Here is a 21,750-nt window from a genome sequence, read left to right as displayed (position 1 = left end):
TGTCGGGATCCGGTCACCTATGGTGCCAGAACATAGATCTCGTGTTGCTGGTGGCACTGAAAATGTGATCTAGCATCTCTGGGACTGACTGAAAAGAGTCCTTAAAATGTTGCCGATAAGAAGATCCATGATGCTACTATAGGAGCTCTCAATTGAAGTGGATCTGATCAAATTTGAATTTATGAAGCCAGTTCGGTGTTCTTAGGGATTAATGTGTATACAGCCTCATACGATCATTAATGAAGATGAAACAACCCTCAATAACGTTGATTGGACGGAAATAAGTCCTCTTTCACCATCATATATGTTTGGTAAACTAGCAGGGATAGACGGTGGATTGTCAAAATGAAAAGTAGAAAAACAGTTAGAAGGGAGATGAGAAATAGAGAAATGAGGAAGGGTAGTGTGAGACCCGACCCAAGTTCGCATGTGTGCGTGTGTAAGTATGCATTTCGTTCATTTTGGTCCCGCGGTCCTACCGGTTAAATTTCGGTGACCCGCGACCTTCGGATAGTGTTTGCGGTTACCCTTGAGTTCGGTCATGTAGACCCGACTCGGATTGACTTGAGACTTACGCCATTGCGACCGCATCATCGTCGCGGTTCCAACAACGCGTCTCGTGCGAAAATCCGATGTGTCCATCAAAAGTTATGGGCCGCTTTTTTGGTGGGACCCACATGATTTACATGTTTCCTCATGTGCACATTTGCCAATGGTGATGACATCACCATTTCCATGATGACATATGGCTTAGTCTAGCAATGATGGACGCCCTTCTCCAAACTCATCATGACTCATTCTTTTTCTCTTTTCTAGAAGTCATCATGAGATTTTTTCTTCCCCATGCAATTTCTCTTCCCCAATCTGAGATTTTCTGAAATTTCTCTTCTCTAGGGCGAGAGAGACCACCACATCCTCTTTTTTAGCAAATGTAATAATCACTTTGAATAAAACTCCCTTCTTGCTAGCAAATGCATCTCATTTTTCTCTCTCCTCCCACATTTCTCTCCTTCTTTCTCTCTTTTCCAGCCCCTTCTCCTTTTTCCCCTCAATCCCTCCATTGAAAACCCATCTCAACCCTTCATCTTGCTTCCTTGGACCCTTAGAAGCTTGGAGTGGAGTTTTGATAGAGATCTTAAGGTGGGTAACTATGATCTTGCTGATCTGATTTTCTACCCTTAAAATCTTCTTATTTCTTTTGTGTGGATCATATGGGGCCCACCAATCCATGGTGGGGACCCCATTTGACCCCATGGATGTGGCCTTTTGGCCCATCCTACATGCATATCATGAAACATGATGGGGCCATTCTCCATGGACCCCATCATGATGTATTATATCATCCACCTTATTTCAAGGGCATCTAGACCCTAAAAGTCATGTTGGGATTACATCCCAACCACCCATTCTAGTCATAGATCATGCATGCATTAGTTTAATGTTGCATGTTCAAGTAACATTGTTGTATGGTTGAGATTGACTCTTGGGAGGGCCCATTAGTGGCGGGGCCCTACCCCCATGGCCGGATTACTTTCTTTTCTTCTTCTCTTTTCTCTGATGTGTGGATGATGATGTGTGTGTGGCCCATTTAGTGGGCCTAGGATGTCCCAAAATAAATAAAAATAAAAATAAAAAAATCTAGCAAGGTGGGACGCCCTTACCTCCCAACTCCATGATCTTTGGACACCTTAATCGATGCATGCAAGTGTCCTAGTCTTAGTCTGTGATCTGGACATATGTGGGGCCCACTGAGGAAGGCCACACACCCTTTTTATGGCTGAGATTATTGAGATATAGGCTGATGTGTCCAGCCATGTATTGCTGTCCAAAAATCTGGACTGTTGCATGGACTGTCATGTTCAATCTTTGGCATGGATTTTTGGATCATGATTTCCATTATTTTCTTTATAAGTATGGGGTGTAATAAGAAGGTGTGGATCCCACCTTGAGGTGTGGTGGGTCATACCTCAGATGGCCCATGAAATGGTACCCAAAAAGGAGGCCCATAGGGGTGGGCGGTCCACCTTGTTGGGCTGTCCAACCCACATGTATGGAGGGAAAACATACACTTCAGCTTGGTTTCTCTGAGGGATGGGCCACTTTTGTGGACCCCACCTTACTGTATTTTATGAAGAAAATACTAAACCTCCATTTTCCCCCTCCTGGATGAAGTTTGGGCCCACCTTATTAGGTAAACAATGCATGGACAGCAACATCTCTTCCTGGACAGATTGAAATTCCTAATTTAATTAAAATATTTATGAGCATCCAAAAATCATAAAATTTTGCAGAGAGGTGGTCCACTCATGGTAGGACCCACCTACAAAATTTTGGGGCCAATGGACATCCCTGCCTGCCTTAGGCTACTACTGGGCCTACATTCCAACGGCCTGACCCATTTGATATATGTGTTGCATATCCTCTCTCATCTGGTGAGGCCCACAGTGATGTGTGTGGGCCGTCAGGAATTAATTATACTAAGAAATACTTCAATTGTTGTACTCCAACCAACCCAGAAATTTGGGTGGGTTGGAATTTGGCATTGAGCCCAATAATTGTTGCCTATAAATGTTCTTTGGGGCAATATGGCCCACTAGATTTGAGGAGGATTTAAGTCAGTATCTTACCATCTTAATTTTATATTTTTTTTAGGCTTAATTAGTGCATGATTAAAGGCCCATCCCAAATGGGATTCTTCTTGGGCTAGTCTCTTAGTTAAGTATGAGGCCTTATAGCCTTGGTTGGGCTGGAACTTTTGATAGGCCCATTGAACCCTTGGGTCCTATATTTACCATGTCATTGTGATGGGTGTTATGGGCCAAATACCCAAGTAGTTGGGCCCTTGTTTGCCCACTATAATAAATCCATACTTGGGCCGAGATGTGAGGCCCAACTTACTTGTGTTAAAAATATAAGGATTTCCCATATGTTGGGATAATGGGTTGCCTATTAGGCCCACCACAATGAGTGAGCCCATGACCATAGTTGGGCCCTAACCTTACTTAAGGGCCCATCTGGTTGCCTTTGTTTTGGGCTTAGTGTATGGCCCACTAGGCCATGGATTGATTGTGCGTTGGACCTTTCTTTGCATACGTAGAAGGCTACTTTTGGGACCCAGTTGAGGTTGGATGTCCTCCTTGGTGGCCCTAAGATAGGCCCATAGAGGCCCTTATAGGTGGTTGAAGGCTCACCTTGGGCCTGGCTAGGATCGTTCCTCCTTAAGATTTGAATCTCTTAGTTTGTGGGCCATCCCAAAGTACTGGGCTCCCACTAGAGGACTTCTCTTTTTTTTAGAATACCTGTCCATGTGCCTAGACCTTAACCCTCCTTAGGACGGAGGATTCCATATTCCACAGGAAGCACACTTACATTTTTATGACCCATATGCATCATCTGTATGAATTGATTGCATTGTGTGGTGGTCATTGAGGGATGGAGTTTGTCCCCTTATGCACATTGTGTGCCTGCAGCTAGTGCATGATCTGTGTGTGACTCATGCATTGGCATAACATTTCATGATGATACCGCCCTTGCTTCATCAGGGCCTCGCCTCCACAGGGATATTCGTGGATGGCCGTATGAGTGGACACCAGAAATATTACTTAAGCATACTGGGTGCATAGGATGCTCATGGGTGAAATTCCCAAAACTTCCATGGTACCAAGGTTCTGCTCCAATGCCGTGACCGAGTGGAAACTATGAGCGCATGAGGGCCTTATACCGTTAGGCCCCGACTTCCACTGTCATGTAGTCTGTTGGATAGGGGTGTGGCCTTACCTTTCTGGTGTGAGGAGGCATTGCTAGGCTGAGTCTGATCAGCTCGTAAATGGGTCCGCTACCTTTAGGCCTTGCTGGTGATTGGTTGTCCACAAGCGGGTAGTGAGGTCCCTTACGCTCGTTTGACTATGCGGGGTCTGTAGAGCGGCAGTCATTCAGCAGTGTAATGGACCCCGGTGATTTCCTTATGATTGGAAATGTACTTGACATATGGTTTGGATATGAGCACTGACATTACTTGCATCACATTAGCATTGGCTGTGTAAGCCCCTTCAAGCATTGCCTTAGCATGGCTCCCAGTACTCATTGCATGGTATTCATGATAAGCCTTGGTACGGATAGTGATATTCTCATTGAGCATGTTCTTTCCTCGTACTTCCTGCTATTCTTCTGTGCACCGATATCACACACTTATACTACCCTCTAAGCTTCTATAAGCTTATGCACGATTGATGCGTGTATGAGACTCTAGACAAGCGTCTTAGCAGCAGAGCGTGGAGTAGAGTTAAGCAGTGAGGACTTTAGTATTGCTGATTTCTCTCTCTTTCCTTATTACCTTATGTATGTTCTTTTGAACCTAATGTAAACTTGTAAAAGTTCAAATTCTTAGTGGATTTTGTGATGTGTGCCCTTTGTTATTCTCAGACGTACTTGCTGTGATCTTGGGTATGCTCATGTTGGAAAATGATTATACTATTATGGAAATCCTCCTCGTAGGATTCCAGGATCGGAACCTGCTTCAGGAGCCGAGAATGAGGTACTACGGAGGCTGTTGTGGCCAGAACCGACCATCGGGGTCCTTGTGAGTCTGGTTATCGAGTCTGGGGCGTGACAACTCAACTACAACGGTGCCATCCGGTAGGGGGCCTTCGAAATAGGCGCGGTACTCGGTACCAAATCAATCTGGAACTCCACTTGCTGACGTGGTGGCAAACCCGGGATCTCCTAGAATACATCCAGGTACTCACAAATTACTGGCAGCTACTCAATGCTCTCGACCACAGAATCCCCAACGACTGAAGCCAAGAAATTAGATAACGGCTTTCCTCTAGGCTCAGCGACGAACTGGAATACTGGTAAGCCTGGAATGTGAAACGTAACCGTCCTCGCGGCAGTCTAAGACAACACGATATTCCGCAAGCTAGTCCATACCCAAAATCATATCAAATCCTGCCATCGTCATCACGAACAAATCGGCAGGGAGGAACATCTCGCCCACTAATATCAGGCAAGAAGGACAGCGACGGGTCAGCACAATAGACATGTATTCTAAGAAGAAGAGAAATCCTCTAGTGGGAGCCCAGTACTTTGGGATGACCCACAAACTAAGAGAGTCAAATCCTAAGGAGGAACGGTTTTAGCCAGGCTCAAGGTGGGCCTTCAACCACCTATAAGGGCCTCTATGGGCCTACCTTAGGGCCACCAAGGAGGACATCCAACCTCAACTGGGTCCCAAAAGGTAGCCTTCTACGTATGCAAAGAAAGGTCCAAGGCACAATCAATCTATGGCCTAGTCGGCCATACACTAAGCCCAAAACAAAGGCAACCTGGTGGGCCCTTAAGCAAGGTCAGGGCCCAACCATAAGGGTCATAGGCTCACTCATTGTGGTGGGCCTAATGGGCAACCCATTATCCCAACATATGGGAAATCCTTATATTTTTAACACAAGTAAGTTGGGCCTCACATCTCGGCCCAAGTATGGATTTATTATAGTGGGCAAACAAGGGCCCAACTACTTGAGTATTTGGCCCATAACACCCATCACAATGACATGGTAAATATAGGACCCAAGGGTTCAATGGGCCTATCAAAAGTTCCAGCCCAACCAAGGCTATAAGGCCCATACTTAACTAAGAGACTAGCCCAAGAAGAATCCCATTTGAGATGGGCCTTTAATCATGCACTAATTAAGCCCAAAAAAAATATAAAATTAAGATGGTAAGATACTGACTTTAATCCTCCTCAAATCTAGTGGGCCATATTGCCCCAAAGAACATCTATAGGCGACAATTATTGGGCTCAATGCCAAATTCCAGCCCACCCAAATTTCTGGGTTGGTTGGAGTTCAACAATAGAAGTATTTCTTAGTATAATTAATTCCTGATGGCCCACACACATCACTGTGGGCCCCACCAGATGAGAGAGGATATGCAACACATATATCAAATGGGCCAGGCCGTTGGAATGCAGGCCTAGCAGTAGCCTAAGGCAGGGATGTCCCACGTGTAGGCAGCCCTATGGGCCTGGGGTGTTGATGCAGGACATGGAAAATTAAATATGATATGCAAGATTGCAGGCTTAGATCATACCAATTCAGAAACAATCACACAAATTCCACATCCCACATGAAAATCCAAACATTCAATTAAAGGGGAATCTATGCGGGTCCAAGCTGACACAGGCTAGGACTAGACCAATAAAATTATAAACCAAACAATGTCAAAGGGAAATAAAATCAACTACTCATGCATAAAAATCAGTCCCTAATCCAAGGGATTCCCTAATTTCAATTCAAGGAACCCTAAGGTGATAAAAAGGGGCAAATCAATTAGGGATCATGTAATATAGGGTTAGGATTCATGAAAAAATGACTATGAGAGGATAAAAGAGGATAAAAACCTGAGCCAAAAGATGATCCCGTGTGTGGACAACAACAATGGCCCAAACGGACGTGCGTGTGATCCCGGCCACACGTGTGTGGGGCCCACTATTCAGAAAAAGGCCACCTTGGCCCTGGTCGGCCAGGGATGGACTCCAAAACCTCCAAATTTTAGCTCGATCCGATGTACGGTTTGTGCGTGGTGTTCCGCCGAAGTTTCAGCTCGCCTGCGGGCCGAAATCTGGAAACCTGCTTCAATGAAGAAATCTGATGCAACAAAAGGACAAATTCAAAGTACGGATGGTGGGGGAAGATGGAAAAAAAAAGATGATGGAAGATGGGGGTGAATTGGAATCGATGTGGCTTCGCACCACGGTAGTTAGCCCTTCGAAAAGGGAGGGCTTCGCACCCACTTTTGAATTCTTCCACAACTCATGAAGAGAGCAGAAAAATAAAGCAGGAATTTTTTTTATTAACTTCAATGAATGAAAAGAACTACAAAGGGTGCCTATTTATAGGGAGAACCCTATACCCAAAAACTCGCACAATATGCGACACCTATTACTTGGCGATGAAGTAAACTAAAATAAAAACCAAACAAGGAAATTTAAAGCGTCCACGATGTTCTAAATAATAACAATAAGCAAAACCTAAAATATAAAACCAATCCGACGAGTGGGCCATGATCATGAGATCCCATGGTGGGCTTTTCTTGACTATCGGGCCACTTTTCTGAACCAAAACTTGTCTTCTAGCTAGGAGGCCCTCCCTGGACGTCGTCATCGAGCCAGATCGATGGTGGGGTCCTCCTACGTACGTACGTGCGTAGGGGGGGCGGCGTGAGTGCGCGTGATGTCCCCATCAGGTGTCTGGCCCAAAAATCCACCCAATGGGCCCCAATTGAATAAAAAGGGGGAGGATGATCAATCCCCTAAGGACCCCACATGGATGGGTGGTGGGATATACAACACATCAAGGTGGGCCCACAAAGCAGGCTGAACGCCCCAGCCTGGGTGTCCCTGCCTAGCAGGCCACTTCCAGCGTACCACGGCCAGCTCAAATGTCTGTTGGATCTGAAATTTTGCAGGGTAACACTTCCATAGGTAGCCCACACCCCCACAAAATTTCAGGATTTTTGGACACTTAGAAATATATTTTAATTTATTTAAATGAAACAGACTGTCCAGAAAATCGGACTGACTTGGACGTCCCAACATGGTGGGCCAGTCCGGCCCTTGTCACGGTGTGTACAGGGGTCCACTGGACCTGAAATTTGGTAGGTGGGTCCTACCATGGGTGGACCACACTGCCACAATTTCAGAATTTTTTGACATCTAGAAATATTTTAATTTATTTAAAGAAATCAATCTGTCCTGAAAATCGAACTGATCTGGACACCATATTGTAATGGGCCGGTCCAGCCAACACCATGGTGTGTACAGGTATCCATTAGCCCCCAAATTTTGTAGGTGGGTCTTACCATGAGTGGACCACCTCTCTGCAAAATTTTATGATTTTTGGATGCTCATAAATATTTTAATTAAATTAGGAATTTCAATCTGTCTAGGAAGAGATGTTGCTGTCCATGCATTGTTTACCTAATAAGGTGGGCCCAAACTTCATTCAGGAGGGGGAAAATGGAGGTTTAATATTTTCTTCATAAAATACAGTAAGGTGGGGTCCACAAAAGTGGCCCATCCCTCATAGAAACCAAGCTGAAGTGTATGTTTTCCCTCCATACATGTGGGCTGGACAGCCCAACAAGGTGGACCGCCCACCCCTATGGGCCTTGTTTTTGGGTACCATTTCATGGGCCATCTGAGGTATGACCCACCACACCTCAAGGTGGGATCCACACCTTCTTATTACACCCCATACTTATGAAGAAAATAATGGAAATCATGATCCAAAAATCCATGCCAAAGATTGAACATGACAGTCCATGCAACAGTCCAGATTTTTGGACAGCAATACATGGCTGGACACATCAGTCTATATCTCAATAATCTCAGCCATAAAAATGGTGTGTGGCCCTCCTCAGTGGGCCCCACATATGTCCAGATCATAGACTAAGATTAGGACACTTGCATGCATCGATTAAGGTGTCCAAAGATCATGGAGTTGGGAGGTAAGGGCGTCCCACCTTGCTGGATTTTTTTATTTTTATTTTTATTTATTTTGGGACATCCTAGGCCCACTAAATGGGCCACACACACATTATCATCCACACATCAGAGAAAAGAGAAGAAGAAAAGAAAGTAATCCGGCCATGGGGGTAGGGCCCCGCCACTTATGGGCCCTCCAAAGAGTCAATCTTAACCATACAACAATGTTACTTGAACATGCAACATTAAACTAATGCATGCATAATCTATGACTAGAATGGGTGGTTGGGATGCCATCCCAACATGACTTTTAGGGTCTAGATGCCCTTGAAATAAGGTGGATTATATAATACATCATGATGGGGTCCATGGAGAATGGCCCCATCATGTTTCATGATATGCATGTAGGATGGGCCAAAAGGCCACATCCATGGGGTCAAATGGGGTCCCCACCATGGATTGGTGGGCCCCATATGATCCACACAAAAGAAATGAGAAGATTTTAAGGGTAGAAAATCAGATCAGCAAAATCATAGTTACCCTCCTTAAGATCTCTATCAAAACTCCACTCCAAGCTTCTAAGGGTCCAAGGAAGCAAGATGAAGGGTTGAGATGGGTTTTCAATGGAGGGATTGAGGGGAAAAAGGAGGAAAAGGGGCTGGAAAAGAGGGAAAAAGGGGCTGAATTTTTTTTGCAAGAGAAAGAATGAGAGAAATGAGGGAGGAGAGAGAGGAATGAGATGCATTTGCTAGCAAGAAGGGAGTTTTATTCAAAGTGATGATTACATTTGCTAGAAAAGAGGATGTGGTGGTCTCTCTCTCTCCCTAGAGAAGAGAAATTTCAAAAAATTTCTGATTGGGGAAGAGAAATTGCATGGGGAAGAAAAAATCTCATGATGACTTCTAGAAAAGAGAAAAAGAAAGAGTCATGATGAGTTTGGAGAAGGGAGTCCATCATTGCTAGACTAAGCCATATGTCATCATGGAAATGGTGATGTCATCACCATTGGCAAACGTGCACATGAGGAAACGTGCAAATCATGTGGGTCCCACCAAAAACGCGATCAATGGTCCAAAAGATGCGCGGCCCATAACTTTTGATGGACACGTCGAATTTTCGCACGCGACGCGTCGTTGGAACCGTGACGACGATGCGGTCGCGATGGCGTAAGTTTCAGGTCAATCCGAGTCGGGTCTACATGACTGAACTTAAGGGTAACCGCAAACATTATGCGAAGGTCGCAGGTCAGCGAAATTTTATCGGTAGAACCGCGGGACCAAAATGAACGAAATGCATACTTACACACGCACACATGCGAACTTGGGTTGGGTCTCACAATCGTCCCCACCAATAAAAAAATTTTAACCTCGAAATTGACAAAAACTGGAACAACAATATGCATAAACATCATCATATATATCAATCGTCAATCAAGAGAAGGCAATGCAAGCAATATAGGCAATCAATCATCGAACAAATGGGGATAACGCTCTCTATTCTCGGCCTTGCATTCCCAAGACGCCTCAGCCTCCGAATGATGACCCCATTGCACTTTCACCAAGGGAATGACCTTGGTCTTGAGGACCTGCTCCTTCCGATCAAGAATACGAATCGGCTGCTCAATGTAGGAATTATCCTCACGGACTTCAAGCGGCTGCCAATCAATCACGGGAATAATGTCCGACCCACATTTTTGCAACATAGACACATGGAATACATCGTGGATCGTGGACAACTCAGGAGGTAAGGCAAGCCTATAGGCCATAGCGCCTATGTGCTCGGTGATCTCAAAAGGTCCAATGAATCTCGGGGCGAGCTTGCCCTTCACACCAAAGCGAACCACGCCTTTCATAGGCGAGACCTTGAGATACACCATGTCCCCGACTGCGAACTCAAGGGGTCGACGTCGACGATCAGCAAAACTCTTCTGTCGGCTCTGAGCTGTGCGCATCCTCTACCTGATAACATCAATAACCTCTGACGTCTGCTGCACAAACTCGGGATCTAAGAGACGACGCTCTCCAACCTCGGTCCAACAACTAGGAGATTTGCACGGTCTGCCATAAAGTGCCTCAAAAGGAGTCATGCCGATAGTCGCCTGATAGCTGTTGTTGCACGCGAACTCGGTGAAGCGCTTATGCTCATATTTGAAAATGATTATACTATTATGGAAATCCTCCTTGTAGGATCTCAGGATCGGAACCTGCCTCAGGAGCTGAGAATGGGGTACTACGGAGGCTGTTGCGGCCAGAACCGGCCATCGGGGTCCTTGTGAGTCCAGTTACCAAGTCTGGGGCGTGACAGGTAGTTAGAACCTATGCTCTAATACCATGTAATGGAAAGAATAGAGGTAAGGGAAGATGAATAGAGAAGGGAGATGTGTTGAAAATCAACCTCAACGCATGTGCCTTATTTATAAAAGGCCCTTACAAGAGATTATGATGTAGGGTGATGGAAACTATCCTAAGATGCAAGATGAGAGATCAATTACACATTAATTTCAACAAACAACATATAAAATCAAGCATATCCACATAATAGATTCGGGAATTCAAATTTATAACATGAATATCCTAGGTTATCACATACGCAGTGCACAAAAATATAAAATAATTAAAGAGTGGCCCACTTGGAAGTAGGGACTTCCAATCCAGCGTGGGTAGTGCAACTAGGGCTGTACATGAACCGAGTTAGCTCGGTTAGCTCGCTCGACTCGACTCGTAAAAGCTCGATTCGACTCTGTTCGAAACTGAGTTTGAGCCGAGTCGAACTGATTTTTTGAGCTCGAAAAAATTTCGAACTGGGTTCGAGTTTGCCCGAACTCGACTCAACTCGAATCGAACCCCAACTCTAATTGAACTCAGATCGAACTAGTTCAGTGACTCAGTTATTTTGATATTGATGTTTCTCAACAAGTGTTTGATGAAATGACTCAATGAAGTGTCGGCTGGTGGCGAGGAAGGTATGGATATGAAACAAATACTCTTGTGTCTTGATTTTGATGTTGCTTGCTGAGTGTTTTATGAAATACCTATAAAACTGCTGTTGCTGTTTTACATACAGTAAGAAATTGAAGGTGCACTCCATGTGTTTGTGAAAATGTTGCACAGGCGAACTCGGCTCCATCTTGGCTCGAACTGGCCTGAGCTGCTGATTAAATCGAGCCGAGTTGGCCAGTCAAGCTCGAGGACCGAGCCGAGCCGAGTTTGAGTGGGAGTTAGCTAGTGGCCGAGCCGAGTTGAGCTGTGCCAAGCTCGACTCGGTTCGACTTGTGTACACCTCTAAGTGCAACAACCACGTGGATAGACAGAGATGCAAGCAAAATTCTAGTTTGGGGAAAGTTTCACAAAAAATTCAGATTTTCGTTAGGGTTTTGTATTCATGGATGGAGATTTAGGAACGAGGATTTTTGGGATTCAAAGGATCTAGGGATTTGGGAGTTTTGGAGGAAAATCAAAGAGGAAAAACCCCAAATGGAGGTGGACACGTGGCTGCCCATATGGACACGTGCGAGTCCAAATGTGTCTAGGTAAATGAGGAGAGAGAGGGAGGATTGAGTGGGGTTTTAATAAGTTTAGAATGTTGTAATGGAAGGGGAAAGAGGAAGACATGAGAAGAAGAAGTCTACCTTTAGAAGAAGAGAGAGAGGAATGATGTACCTTGGGAAATCTATCACCAAACAAGCCTTTACCATTCCACAATTTAATTGGAAGGGAGGGTTTCTCACAAACTCTAAAAAAACAAGGAGGAAAGTTACTTCACATAAGAGAGCTTTTTTTTTTTTCCCTCTCTTCTTCTCAAATCTCCACTAGGGTTTGACCTCTCCACGTGCTTTTATAATTAAAAATTTGGAATAATTACAAGTATACTACTCACTTAAGTGGAATGACCCATTATCCAAAATAAGAAAAATTTAAACACTTATTATTAATCTCAACCATTAAATAAATCTTAAAAATAACAAAAAAGTTAAAGGAAGCAAGATCATAGTCTAAGGGGCCCAGATCTCAAAGATATGGCAGCCTAATGGCCTGATCGACAAGATCTAACGGTCGGATTGATATGAAATAAAAATCATATGACTAAACTTATCTCCTAAGCTGCGGACATACATCATCCCAAATTTGGGTCTTCTTGATGCACGTCCGATGCATGTGGGGTCTTCAAAATGGCCCGGCGGGCCCTATCTGGAATTCGTCTCCCATCCACAAAGAAATTTGCATTGATGTGGTTGGTCATCTTCATCTCTAGTACACCCGAGTAGGTCCTTTGATGTCCCCATCAAATTAGCACAAAAGACAATAAAAGCGATACATCCTGATCTCTAAGATAAATCAGTATCCTTTGATGTTATGGTACTCAGTAGTACACACAAACAAATGCTCATTCTTTTCTTAAATATGCTCTGCGGACGTGCACTAATACCATTATAAGTTTAACATCTTCCATCAAATTTAACGGGCAACGACATCAAGTTGATTCAAAGAAATGGAAGACATATCAAGTTGATTTCTTTTAGATGAACTTTAGAAGCCCTAGCTCAAGTTTATGAAAATATGGAGATCGGAGATGGTGCACGACAAATCTCATGATTTCCTCTTCTTCTCAATGATGGTTCTGATACCATATCATATTAAATAAAGATGCATGGGAAGGGTCTGAATAGAATGGGAGTAAAAGGCTGGAAAACCATCCTCTCCATCAAAGAGCCTATAGTTGATAATATATTAACTCCAATCACATGGCAATTTACAGGAATGCCCCTTTGTTCCTTTGGAACAGGGGTTGTTTACCAGCGCAGAATAGGAATGCCAAAGGATCGTAATGCTAGTACAAAGATATTGTACTGTACAGCAGTCTACAGGATTCTATTATGTATCCATTTCAGAAATCCAACTTGCATTTCAAAATTTAAACATTGTCCTTGTCATTTTCTCCGGGATGAGTGGGTGTTGACAATGGCAGTATAAGAACTGGATGGGAAAAGTTTTACATATTAGCATATTACTCTGCATAATTTTGTCGAAAACAATGATGATTTGGAATCAGGTTGAGCTTCTTCAGTCTGATTTGACCAACCATTTGCATCTATGGATAGGTTGCATTGTATGCTGCAGATACATAATAAATTCATTTGATTTTGCTTAACAATTCCATGCTCAACATTAATGTGTTTTGATTTTGAGCCATGTTTAATCTTACCATATCTGTTGGACTAAGTAGTCTTTTATATTGCAAGAAATGATTTACATACGCCATCATTTGGCTGGTTACTCATGCATACAATTACTTTAGCTTGGAGGGTTGTTTTTTTTACTTTCTAGAGATATTTGATGCTCTTTTTGTTAGTGGAATTTATAGAAATTTTGTTTTTCTCATTCATGTCTGGTGTATACGATTTTCCTTGAGGCAACATGTTCATTATTATTGTACCTTGTAACCGGTTTTGTTTTCTGTGGGCAGAGCATCGTCATGTTGGCTCAAATAATTTTAACTTGTTGAGTAGTCGGAGTCACACCATCTTTACATTGGTAAATAGTTGTTTGTTGAAAAACCTTATTTTAGAGTGCTGTAGAACTGTTGTTATATTCTTTTATGCTCTATTAAAAATTAGATTGGTTGAGAATACAGCTGTGACTCTATTGTTATGCTTTAAATATTTCATTCGAATGTTGTTCTTAGTTTTTATTGGAGTTTATGATGCGGTTTGAAGAGAGGAGGGATGCGAGTAAAAAATCTAGGACCCATATCACCAGCTGTGATCCATGGTTCAATATATCGGCCGGAACATAATGCATTGGTGATATTAGTCAAAATTTGTAAAGTATTTGTAAATTTATTCTTTCCTCTTTGTTTGTTGTTTCTTCGTTTATGTTTCTCTTAGGAAAATGCATCAAAAGGGGTTTTTCTTCTTCTTCATTTTCTTTCATTTTCATATAGTTATCAGCTTGGTGTGTATATGTTATGTGTATTTCACTTGCATGCATGAATAAAAGTTGTTATTTTTATTTTTATATAAATTGTTTTATATGCACTCGAAACTCTAAAATTAGGACACCCATGAGGGTGATAATGATGTTTAGGGGGCTTCTTGTCCTTTGATGTGGTATTCGCTATGTATTGTAGACCGCTTTGTGTTGCCTAAATAACATCTATAATATGATTCAATTATTGGTCTAGAGGCTCTATACACTATTGTGTACTCCTTGGTCTTAGTACTCATGCTCTTGTGGCTTGGAGTTTATTTATGGAATTACAATTTCATAGCCTTCTTTGCACAATCCACCTAATTGGTCATTAGTTGAGCTATGGATTGTACTTGCTGTCCTGATTTGTACCCGTTTATGCTCGAAACATTGTGTGTGTGTGTGTGAGATCTAGGTACGTGGCCACGCCTTATTTGGATGACTTGGATCACACTACGAGTGGCCATGACCTACTTGGTTTGCAGTACCCATGGTTGGGCCTTGTGAGATGCATGAGGTCAGGTGGTTTATTTTTGTTTTTGAATATCGGTATCAGAGGGTGTATCGGCCTGTCCAAAAAATGATATGATACAGCCGGAACGTATCTATTGATATTTTTAAGCCAAAGAATTAAAGAAAATGTCAGGAAAAAAATAAAATAATTGGATATTTAAGAATCAATCTTCTTCTTCTTCTTCTTCTTCTTCTTCCTTCTTTCTTTCTTTCCTACTTTTTTTTTGCTTCTTGTTTTGTATTTTGGACATGCACATGATGCTGTATCAGATCATTCATTGATGAGAATGTTGTCTGTTGGTTCGAATTTTAGAAGGTTAACTAAATGGATCCTAATTAAACAAAAATCAAGCATGATTTGGTGAACTGGGCCAATTATATTGAAATACAACAAAAAGAAGATGAAAATGTGAAAAAGAAAGTGTAGGTTTATCCTCTTTCCGATTTTTCTCTTGATGGTTTAATTCGCTTCACTTCCTCGAATCCCATTCAAATAATTTGTTTTGATCACAAAATCAGTCTAGATCTTGCCTAAAACGAGTTTTTAAGCTTTTCCCATGGTTTAATTTTTTTTTTTAAAAGAAGAGACGTGATCAAATTTTTGAAAGGAAAAGAAATAAAAATAAAATGTCTTTTGTGGGCTTATTGGCCGATACGGGTCCCTTTTTATGTATCAGGCCGATATGACCTTGTTTCGCATGTTGTCTCATGCCGATACAAATACAATATGGCCATATTAGCCAATACGATACTGATATTCATATATATGGGCGAGATAAAACCAATCTCACAGTCAATCTACGTGCATTTACGCCAAGCTTGACATTAACAACGTCTATGCTTCATCTTTGGGGGGAGTGTTAATGGATGTGGAGATGTGGGCGATACCACTGTATAACCCCCCTAGACTTTGTTTTTAGTTCTTCTTGTTATTAGTTGTTTATTTTGGTCTAGAACATGTAGGGTATTTTTGCTTTTGTTATTAAAGATATTTCCATCATATTGACTTTTTATTATTTAATATAAAGGGGAGAGGGTGGGCATCTAACCCTAACATTTCCTTTCCCCATCTTTCTTTCTCTCATTTCTTCTATTCGATTCTTCTATCCTTCATCTACAATTCTATGTTAGCCATGGAAGAAGCTTTTGGAATCCATTTAGACAAGTACTAGGCCTAGTTTGGAATTAGAACCCTAGATTTTAGTGGGAATCAATGAACTGAAGCCGGGTGGACCTTTTTTGGAAGAAGCAGAAGAAGGGTTAAACCGTCACTATTTTTTTCTATCTTTTTTTTGTTTTTTTGTTTTGTTTTTGAATTTAATGGCCGCTAATCCTCCAAGTCGTTCTTGACTTGTGGTTGGGGTCTACTTGGTTGACCTTCAATAGGTCAAGCCAATAGACAATGTTCTTATCAAGGAATGGTATGGTACTCCATTGATTTCAAGAATGTGTCATCAAAACATAAAAAAGTGGGATTTGATCCTTTTTTATTTTTACATTTTGCTTTTAGAGGATTTAAAAGGCACTCCCTATTAAATAAACCCTTATTCTTGTCTTTTGAGATAGATAATGAGGAGATTTGGGGAATTTCATATTCAAAAAATGCAAAAAGAAAGAAATTTAGATATCATACAATTGAGGTATATAATAACATAAGTATTGAAGGATTCTTGTTTCTTTTCTTAGTTGTTTTTGAAGGTAAATTTCTTGAACAACATGTAATATTTGCTTTTTTGTTTTCTTCCATCTATGCATTATTTTGGTTATTGAAGATGGTGATGGATTGTGATATCGATTGGGAATATGCTCAAAAGTACACAAACAACATTGCAATGGTGATGTTGAGGGGATACTTTCTGGACATTTTGTTTTTGTTTTGAACTTGCACTCAAAATGGTATGGAATAGATTTAAATGGGTGGTGGATGAGTGGTTTGAACTTTATTATGACCAATGCTATCTAATGGCATAATTGTTGTTGTGCATCCCAAAGGGAATGTGCGCTTATGCAATGGCACAACCCCCTAAGCAATTTTTTTTAAAAAACAATAAGAAAGGGAAAATTTAAGGAAAAATGAAAAAAAAAGTGAGAATATGAAAAAAAAAAGAAGAAAAATTATATAAAAATTATATGAATGTGTTGTAAATGCTATGTGCTGACAGTTTTCGTGTTGCTCCTTTTGGTGTAATCCATTTTTGTTTTTAATAAAATTATGAAAATGCTTAATTATTAAGGACCATTTATCCGTTTACAATATATTTCCATGCCTTAGTTTCCATCATGAAGTATGAAGGTACATTTTTTGTGACCTATACTGACTCATCTTCGTTAATGATATTGTTGGTTACCGTATTCGATAATACATGTATAGGTTTCATTTTCTGTGATTTTATATTTCCTTTTCCCAATTTAATTCTCTTCTCACTTCCACTCCCTTCTTTAATTTTTCCTGATCCGTGCTTTATTTTTGTTTTCCTTTTATCACAGATGATTGAAAGCAGTGCCCATGGTGACGAATATGACGGAGTGATTTTTTCTCAACTTGTATGCTGGGAATCTTTTACTAACAATAAAATTTACAATTATTCTCTTCTCAGTGGTGGGCTAACTTACCTTTTTATTGTATGTCTTTGTCACAGAATCTAATTGATCTAGCAGGATCCGAGAGCTCAAAGACTGAAACAACTGGACTCAGGAGGAAGGAAGGCTCTTACATAAACAAGAGCCTTTTAACTCTTGGAACTGTAGGTGTTGTCATATGCTGTTCTTTGGAGGAAGTTATAGCTTCCTTCTCCGTTATACATGTTATCTTTGTCTATGAATGAGCTACAATACTTTGATAATTAATCTAGTTTCACTCCCAGTTTCCTGGCTTTGTCAATAAGTTTATGTATGGTAACTGTACTCAACACCTGATGGATGAATTTGTTTCAATCCAGTGGTGTTTTGCCCTTTTTTGGTTTTTGGCGGGTTAGAAATTGGAGAAGAGAAAAGGGGAGAAAAAAGATTCTAGGGCATTGTTGCTCTGACACCTGGTTGAAACACTTGAGATGTTTGGTGAGGAAAGCCTGAATCCCCTACTGGTTATCTGATGATTTTATTTTACATTTAATACAAGTAACATGAAGAGACATTTTCACTCTGTGAAGCAATGTTGAATACAAGTAACATGAAGTGACATATTCACTTTGTGAAGCAATGTTAACTCCTCTGAAAACTACATGTGTATTGGGTTTGTCACCCCAAGGGATCATCTTTCTTCTTATTTGATGTCTTGATAGTCATCTTCATCGTCATCATAGCCTTCTCCCAGCTATGTGTTAGGCTAATGGATGTCTTGATCCCCCGTGGAGTTTGCTGGAGGTTCACTCTATTCATTGTGCTCGATCTGCATTCTAATTCTATGAGCATTTATACCAAATTGCATCATGACACCGAATGGATGGTAGGGTACATGACCTCCACAATGAGGTAGCTGGAGTGGAGCTCGGACGCTCGAACGAATGTAGGGTGAGACATCGAGATATTCGCATCGCCAATTTATGTCTCTTTCTTCCGATGTGGCTAGGAAGATTCCCCTCTCTGTGCTTAACCTGATGCACATGTTTGTGGGTGATTGTGTGCATCCGCAGGGATTAGCCCCCCCCCCCCCCCCCTAAAAAGGGGTGGGGATACCCTGTTGTCATAATTTTTTTTTTTTTCGTATCTCTTTCTTCCTTGTGGCTAACTTGAGTAAAAATGATGGAATGTCCACTTTCTCGTATCTCACGTCCTTTTGACGATCTTAGTCAAGATGTTGGCGGAAACCCAAGATCCTGGGCATGGGAATTGTCAATATCAAATGTGCCCAATGCCATAAAATAAGCATCAGATCAAAGTGAGATACATGTGGTTGAAGTTATGTCTATTTCTCGGGAAAATAAGTTGAAGGGGAAATTGACTGTGATGGATTTTGCTCCTGTGTTGATAATCCATCTATTAGTTTGCATTTTGTAAGTTCTTTGAGTGATACTATCGTGTGTTTGTTATAGTTATGTTTGACACTTGTTAGTTGTAACTACTATGTCCCATGGAACACGTGTAGTTCTTATAGCATTTCTACTTGTTTAAAATGTTGATATATATCCTAGTTCAGTTGCTTACGATCTTTATCTTTTGTCCTTGTAAAAGAGTTACTTTTCGTTTAGTTTGACCTGACATGTTTTTATTCTTCTTCTGCTGAATAGTTCTTTTGAATTTTCTCCTGTTGGTGTTTGCATTTCCTTTTCAAAATAGTAGGCTGATTGTGTGGTTGAAATTTGAAGGTAATCGGAAAGCTTAGTGATGGGAAAGCATCTCATGTTCCGTATCGTGATTCTAAGCTTACACGACTTCTGCAATCCTCTTTGAGTGGCCATGGGCATGTTTCGGTGAGTATGGGATGCCGTTCCAACTATGGACACTGTGATATTGAATGTTTTCATTTTTCTGCTGTATTTGGAACATGATGTCACTACCGTTCGTTTATGGAAGTATACCATACAGCATGATTATATGCTTCTCTAGGTCTCGCTTCTTTTTCTCATGCCTAATATATGCAATCATAACTAATTTATGCCGATTGTAGTCATCCTTGTTGATTTATCATGCATAGTTTAACTTGTTATTATTTTGCAGCTCATTTGCACTGTTACTCCTGCATCAAGCAATATGGAGGAAACTCACAACACGTTAAAGTTTGCAAGCAGGGCAAAGCGAGTTGAGATAAATGCTTCACGCAATAGGGTAAATATACGATAACTCCAGACTATGATAAGATTTTTAAGAGGCATGCTTTGGTGGTAAATGTGAAGCTTTTTATTTAAACTGTTGTAGAAAATGTTGTGGTATTCCAGATTATTGATGAGAAATCATTGATTAAGAAGTATCAAAAAGAAATATCAAGCCTGAAGCAAGAACTGGACCAGCTAAAGAAGGGGATGATCGTTGGTATCAATCATGAAGAGATCCTGAGCTTGAAGCAGCAGGTTTTCTTCCAAACTAGAACTTCAGTTTTGGTGATTATACTGGTTCATTTGCTTGATAAGTATGATATTGTTTTTGTTTGTCTTGTATACAACTGTCACAATGTTCTCCATAACCTACATTTTCTTAGCCATAGCCTCTGCTATTGATAATTTTCATCATCATGGTGTTCTTCAAATAGTTGGAAGAGGGTCAAGTGAAAATGCAATCAAGGTTAGAAGAGGAAGAGGAAGCAAAGGCGGCTCTTATGAGTAGAATACAAAGGCTTACTAAGCTTATACTTGTTTCGACGAAGAACACAATTCCTGGATGTTTGAGTGATGCACCCAGTCATCAAAGGCGTCATTCTTTTGTTGAAGATGATGTAAGTATCTAATGATAACTGTATCATGAAATTAAAAGCTTGGCTTTTCATGAAATTCTCCACCATCTAGAGTGAGTACATCTCTCCCATCTGTATGACCAGGACACTAGTATGATAATTGTATGCACATAGTGTATCATGCAGGACAAGAAACAATACTATTATGGGTAATGATAATACTTAGGTCAAATGTGTTCAAGGTGAACTCAATAGTATATTAGATTCATCACTTTCGAAATGCTCACCTGTTTCTTAGTTTCTTGTCATTATGTGCGTGCATGTATCTATGGATGCATGCTTGTGTGCGTGCATGTTGATGGATGGATGGATAGAGCGGGAACTGATAACCTATAATTTATTGCCTCCTGCAATATATTTTATGCCTTTGGTGTTCTTATTTCCACTTTTTCCCTAAATATTATCATACTTTCGAAGGGAAAATGCTTATTGAGAGGGTTTTAGGCAGTTATAGGTTAACCTACTGCTCACTGTAGCTGTTCTGTTATCTGTGTTCATGCCAGTGTTTGAATGTATGCATCCATCTCACCCACATCTTGAACCCTTTCTTTTTCCCTTTTTACCTAGTTCATCTTGAGCCAACATTTGTCAGATTTGACTAATTAATGACTTGGAGACATTTTATTTGCCACCTTCACATTTATCACTTGAAGCTTCAGCAGAAAAAGTATATTATGCTTTCTCTGAAAAAAAGAAAGAAAAAAAGAAAAGAATGTCTCTAGAACTCCATGGTTCACCTGCAACTAGAGTTAGTTGATACCACCAATGACAAGGCCCTCGTCCTAGCAAAAAAAGAGATGTCTAAAAAACTAATGACAATAACTCTTCCTTATGCATAAAATCACCCATTCAATGATATTGAAACCCCTTGAGATAGATCACAACTCATTTGACTCTACTTGGATCATAGTGAGGCTTGTTCCAAAAGAGTCCCCCATGAAAAGAGAAAGCAAAAACACAAAATTTTGGAGCATGTCTGATAAGAAAAAAGAAGAAAAAAAAGGAGATCTATCCTATCTTTTCTGAAACCGGAATTCTAATTTTTCAATTTCAGAGAACTTCGAACTATCCAAATGCAACTTTAACACAAACATAAATTTGTCATAAATACCTATTAATCATGGCCTTTCAAATGTAGAAATCTTTAGAGCTGACACCATCCATATGTTTACTGATGTCATGTGAATGCTTCTCTATACCTTTATGGAGTCTGAATGGAGATCATTCCTCATAGACTCTTAATTTTATTATGGTCGATTTGGAAAGAAAGCGACAACAGAGTTTTTAGCAATAGCTGGGAGATACCGCTGTGGTGTTTTGTCAAGCGAAAAGGAAAAGGCTGGCTTGGTTGAAGGTCCTAATTGTGAAAAAAGAAGTTGATGGGGATATCTCGCACACACGTA

The 21,750-nt window shown here is 40.9% G+C and overlaps 1 protein-coding gene across 2 annotated transcripts in view; it reads left to right on the top strand.

Moving 5' to 3' along the window:
• The window catches only part of LOC131243384 (kinesin-like protein KIN-7D, mitochondrial), a 105,470-nt gene that overhangs the window by 42,169 nt on the left and 41,551 nt on the right, over positions 1-21,750 (top strand). For both annotated transcript variants that reach the window (XM_058242715.1, XM_058242714.1), the window contains 7 exons: positions 13,946-14,013; positions 17,449-17,505; positions 17,601-17,705; positions 19,266-19,370; positions 19,618-19,725; positions 19,836-19,967; positions 20,147-20,329. In XM_058242715.1, the coding sequence (XP_058098698.1) occupies positions 13,946-14,013; positions 17,449-17,505; positions 17,601-17,705; positions 19,266-19,370; positions 19,618-19,725; positions 19,836-19,967; positions 20,147-20,329 (758 nt within the window). The remainder of the gene's footprint in view (positions 1-13,945; positions 14,014-17,448; positions 17,506-17,600; positions 17,706-19,265; positions 19,371-19,617; positions 19,726-19,835; positions 19,968-20,146; positions 20,330-21,750) is intronic.

The sequence above is a fragment of the Magnolia sinica genome, chromosome 4 (assembly GCF_029962835.1).
Source record: "Magnolia sinica isolate HGM2019 chromosome 4, MsV1, whole genome shotgun sequence".
In the NCBI taxonomy this organism is placed as follows: Eukaryota; Viridiplantae; Streptophyta; class Magnoliopsida; order Magnoliales; family Magnoliaceae; genus Magnolia; species Magnolia sinica.
Note: the sequence above shows the minus strand (reverse complement) of the source record. Positions and strands in the feature narration are given on the sequence as shown.